This window comes from Mus pahari, unplaced genomic scaffold, assembly GCF_900095145.1.
Source record: "Mus pahari unplaced genomic scaffold, PAHARI_EIJ_v1.1 scaffold_10734_1, whole genome shotgun sequence".
Taxonomy (NCBI): Eukaryota; Metazoa; Chordata; class Mammalia; order Rodentia; family Muridae; genus Mus; species Mus pahari.
In genome coordinates, this window is record NW_018392447.1 from 23,527 (window position 1) to 28,115 (window position 4,589).

The 4,589-nt window shown below is 35.4% G+C and overlaps 1 protein-coding gene across 1 annotated transcript in view; it reads right to left on the reverse strand.

Annotated features, from left to right (window-relative positions):
- Positions 1–1,189: 1,189 nt before the first annotated feature.
- LOC110315027 (selection and upkeep of intraepithelial T-cells protein 2-like) overlaps positions 1,190–4,589 on the reverse strand; it is a gene marked incomplete at both ends in the record, with an annotated part of 8,041 nt that continues 4,641 nt past the window's right edge. Inside the window, one exon of the mRNA XM_021189199.1 lies at positions 1,190–1,480. Within this exon, the coding sequence (XP_021044858.1) occupies positions 1,190–1,480 (291 nt within the window). The remainder of the gene's footprint in view (positions 1,481–4,589) is intronic.

Consider the following 4,589-nt stretch of genomic DNA (forward strand, 5'->3'; position numbering starts at 1 on the left):
TTTTTGTTTTTGTTTTGTTCACAAGATGAAAACAAAATTTAGACCATCAAAATGTTCCTTTTTATTGAAACCAACTCTGACCAGAATATCACTTGCTATATTCAAGAGCCTGTAACTCACCAAGAAGAAAGCATATGTATTGTTCTACCAGGTAAAATGTGTTTTGTTTTGTTTTGTTTTGTTTTGTTTTGTTTTGTGTGTGTGTGTGTGTGTGCGTGTGCGTGTGCGTGTGCGTGTGCGTGTGCGTGTGTGTGTGTGTGTGTGTGTGTGTGTGTGTGTTTTCAAGACAGGGTTTCTCTGTGTAGTTCTGGCTGTCCTGGAACTCACCCTGCAGACCAGGCTGGCCTCAAACTCAGAAATCTTCCTGCCTCTGCCTCCCAAGTACTGGGATTAAAGGCGTGCGCCACCACGCCCAGCTATGAATTTAGTTTTTAATACAATATTTTATGATATTTATTACACTTTTGGTTTGACTTTTCAGATGAAAGCAGAAGTGAGAGGAGGTTTAACATTAGGAAGTCTGGCAGTTCTAGTAGTATTTAAAGCAATGAGATAAAAGGAAACCAGAAGAGAGTAAGATATCAAAGGCTGTGCCTTAGAAACTTCAATATCAATATACCAATTTATTTTGTTAACTTGGAAATAACTGGAGTCATCTGGAAAGAAGAAACCCTAATTGAGTACCTGCCTTCATCAGATTGGCCTGTCTCCATTTCTTAGTTAATGGTAAATCCTACTGGAAGTGCCTAGTGCCATCCTTGGGCAGACATTACTGTGTTGTCTAAGAAATCAAGCTGTGAAAACAAGGGCAAAAAAGCCAGTGAGCAGTGTTCCACTGTGGTTTCTATTTCATTTCTGTCTCGAAATTCCTACTTTGAGCTCCTGTTCTGGTTTCCCTTTGTATGAACTATGATTTAGCAGAATAATCCAAATAGATTCTTCTCCCAACCCCAACTTATTTATGATTGTTAATATTTTCTTATAGTGACAGAAATAGAAACTATAATAGTCAAGAATACAGAGTGATAAAATAAATACATCCTGGAAATTAAGAGATGCCACACTAAGTGATGAATAAGGCTAGGAGAAAACAAGTCCTAGAAACCAAGTCAAGGAAAAATAGAATAATAAGCATCTGTGACAATGGTTTTACTGAAGAAAACATACACACACACACACACACACACACACACTTTACCTGGTAGAAGAAAACATATGCTTTCTTCTTGGTGAGTTACAGGGTTTTGAATGTAGCAAGTGACATTCCGGTCAGAGTTGGCTTCAATAAAAAGGAACATTTTGATGGTCAAAATTTTGTTTTCATCTTGTGAATAGGATTTTAATGTAGCTGGAATGAGCTGTCCTTTGCTGTCTCTCCATTCCATGTGAGGCTCTGGGATCCAACCTCCTGAATGACACTCCAATATCACACCTTTGATGGTTGGGGCATGCATAAGAATCTGTATGTCTGAGCTTGTTGCTGGTTGAAAACAAAACAGGAAAATACTATTTTAGGTATACATGGGAGATGGCATGATAGAACAATAAAAGCTATTTTTAATTTTGATCCCAGTTTCAAAAGATACATTAATAATCAAAACCTTGCAGGAATCTCATTGCCATAAGAAGCTCATGAAAATCAAAAAAGCTACAGGGGAAGGATAGAATACATAGTTAGCATCATGTTCAAATTTATGTCAGTGAAGAAAAGACCTATTTCCCTTGTTTACTCACTTATTTAAAATAATTTTGGTATTTACTAAGTAATTGAAATGGAGCTTTGATTTTGGATTATACTAAACAGAAATAAATATGTAAACCTCATAGAAATTTTAACTTAATGTTTTTGTTTTAGCATTGATTGTCACTAGTTACTTTTGAGTACCTGTAAACCGATTATAAAAAGTGAGTTTCATTTTAAACACAGTGGAGTAACTTCAGTTGAAATTATATGTATTTTACTTGTTCATAATTTTATAAAATCTGTTTAATGTAAAATAAGTAATATATTAATACTATGAGAAGTATATTTATTTAGATAAAAATGAACATGTCTGAAAACATTCAGATAATTTCTGAGAAAATTCTTGTCTAATATTTTGGCAATGAAATGATTTATGGAGATTTAAGGCACTGTATTAAAAACTGATCTGTCCAGTAAAATGTCTATAAAAATATTTTATATCTATGCTAAGATAGTAGCTTTTTGATACCTATCACTACTAAAAATGGCAATGGACTACACTGTATCTTTGGCTTATACTACAGGGTTCAGTGTTACATGACAACCAATAAATATTAAACATTTAGGTCTAGAATATGGATTTGTTCAGATTCCTTTAAACCCTTCATTTCATTTTTTCTTTAGATTATTTCAGAGCAAGTAAAGAAATATAAATTACATACAGTTGTCTATACTTCATATATAGCATTATAACTGAGGATAGTGAAAAATGCAACTAAAACTTTTAAGGTTTAGGATGAATTAGGGAATGAGGAGTAGTCAGTGAATTGATTTGGACAGAAAACAAAAACAAAAATCAAATAAACAGGTCCTGCCAAAGGAGAGCTGGTCTCAAAGGAGTGGTGACACAGATTTACAGGCCCACAGGAAGGACAAGTTCCAGCCAGAGACAATAAGACCAAATAACACCAGAGATAACCAGATGGTGAAAAGTCAGAAAAAGAAAACCTACCAACAGAAACCAAGGCAACTTGGCAATATCAGAACCCAGTTCTCCCACCACAAAAAGTCCTGGATACCCCAACACACCAGAAATGCAAGACTGATTTAAAAATCACATCTCATGATGATGATACAGTGTCCTGGATAGACCTGGGGCTAAGTTTAGTTGAGTCAGCAATCAGGTGATTTCCTATAAACCTGCTTCCCACCTTAATTTGTAAAATAAAGGAGAGCTGATGAATGGGCAGATAAAAGGGAAGGTGAAGCAGAAGGTGGGACTGGGCTGGGGAGAGAAGAAGGGGATAATGGATTAGGGAGAGGACACAGAGGAGGAGGAAGGAGAAAAGCAGAGCAGAAGCACATGACCTGGAGAAACTGCAAGTTCTAAGGTGTCTCATAGGCTGTGGAAGATGGTAGTGTAATGGTAGATCTGCCCAATTTAGGCACAGAGCATATATTCATGATAACTGAGTTGTGTTTTCATTGCCAGGCTTAATTGGGAGACTTACCACAACAATAGAGGATTTTAATAAGGACATAAATAACTCCCTTAAAGAAATATAGGAGAACACAAGTAAACAGGTAGAAGTCCTTAAATAGGAAACACAAAAATCCCTTAAAGATTACAGAAAAACACAACCAAACAGGTGAAGGAATTTATCAAAACCATCCAGGATCTAAAAATGGAAGTATAAACAATAAAGAAACCACAAAGGGAGATAACACTAGAGTTAGAAAACCTAGGATAGAGATCATGAGCCATAGACAGAAGCATCACCACCAGAATACAAGAGTAGAAGACTCTCAGGAGCAGAAGATGCCATAGGAAACACTGACACAACAGTCAAAGAAAATGCAAAATGCAAAAATCTCTGAACCCAAAACATCCAGGAAATCCAGGACACAATGAGAAGACCAGTCCTAAGGATAAGAGGTATAGAAGAAAGTGAAGATTGACAACTTAAAGGGCCAGAAAATATCTTCAACAAAATTATAGAAGAAAACTTCCCTAACCTAAAGAAAGAAATGCCCATGAATATACAATAAGCCTGTAGAACTCCAAATATGTAAGACCAAAAATGAAATTCCTAATGGTACAAAATAATTAAAATACCAAATATACAAAACAAAGAATATTAAAAGGGGAGAAGAACAAGTAACATATAAGCACAGACCTATCATAATTACACCAGATTCTCACCAGAGACAACAAAAGCTAGAAAATTCTGGGCAGATGTCATACAGACCCTAAGAGAACACAAATGCCAGCTCAGGCTACTATATCCAGCAAACTCTCAATAACCATAGAGGGAGAAAACAAGGTATTTCATGACAAAACCAAATTTACACAATATGTTTCCACAAATCCAGCCCATCAAAGGATAATAAATGGAAAACTCCAATACAAAGATGGAAAATGCACCCTAGCAATAACAAGAAAATAATCTTCTTTTAACAAAATAAAATAAAATAAAATAAAATAGTGACATAAACATAATTCCACCTCTAACAACAAAAATAACAGGAAGCAAATATCACTTGTCCTTAATATCTCTGAATATCAATGGAATCAATTCCTCAATAAAAAGACATAGACTAACAGACTGGTTTTGTAAACAGGACCCACAATTTGCTGCATACAAGAAACCAACCTCAGTGACAAAAACAGATACTACCTCAGAGTAAAAGGCTGGTAAACAATTTTCCAAGCAAATGGTTCCAATAAACAAGCTGCAGTAGTCATTTTAATATCGAATAAAATTGACATACAACTTAAATTTATCAAAAAAGATAAGGAGGGTGTAATGGCTATTCCTGGTTGTCAACTTGACTATATTTGAAATGAACTACAATCCAGAATTGGAAGGCTCACCAGTGAACCTAATCTGGAGGCTGGGAGATA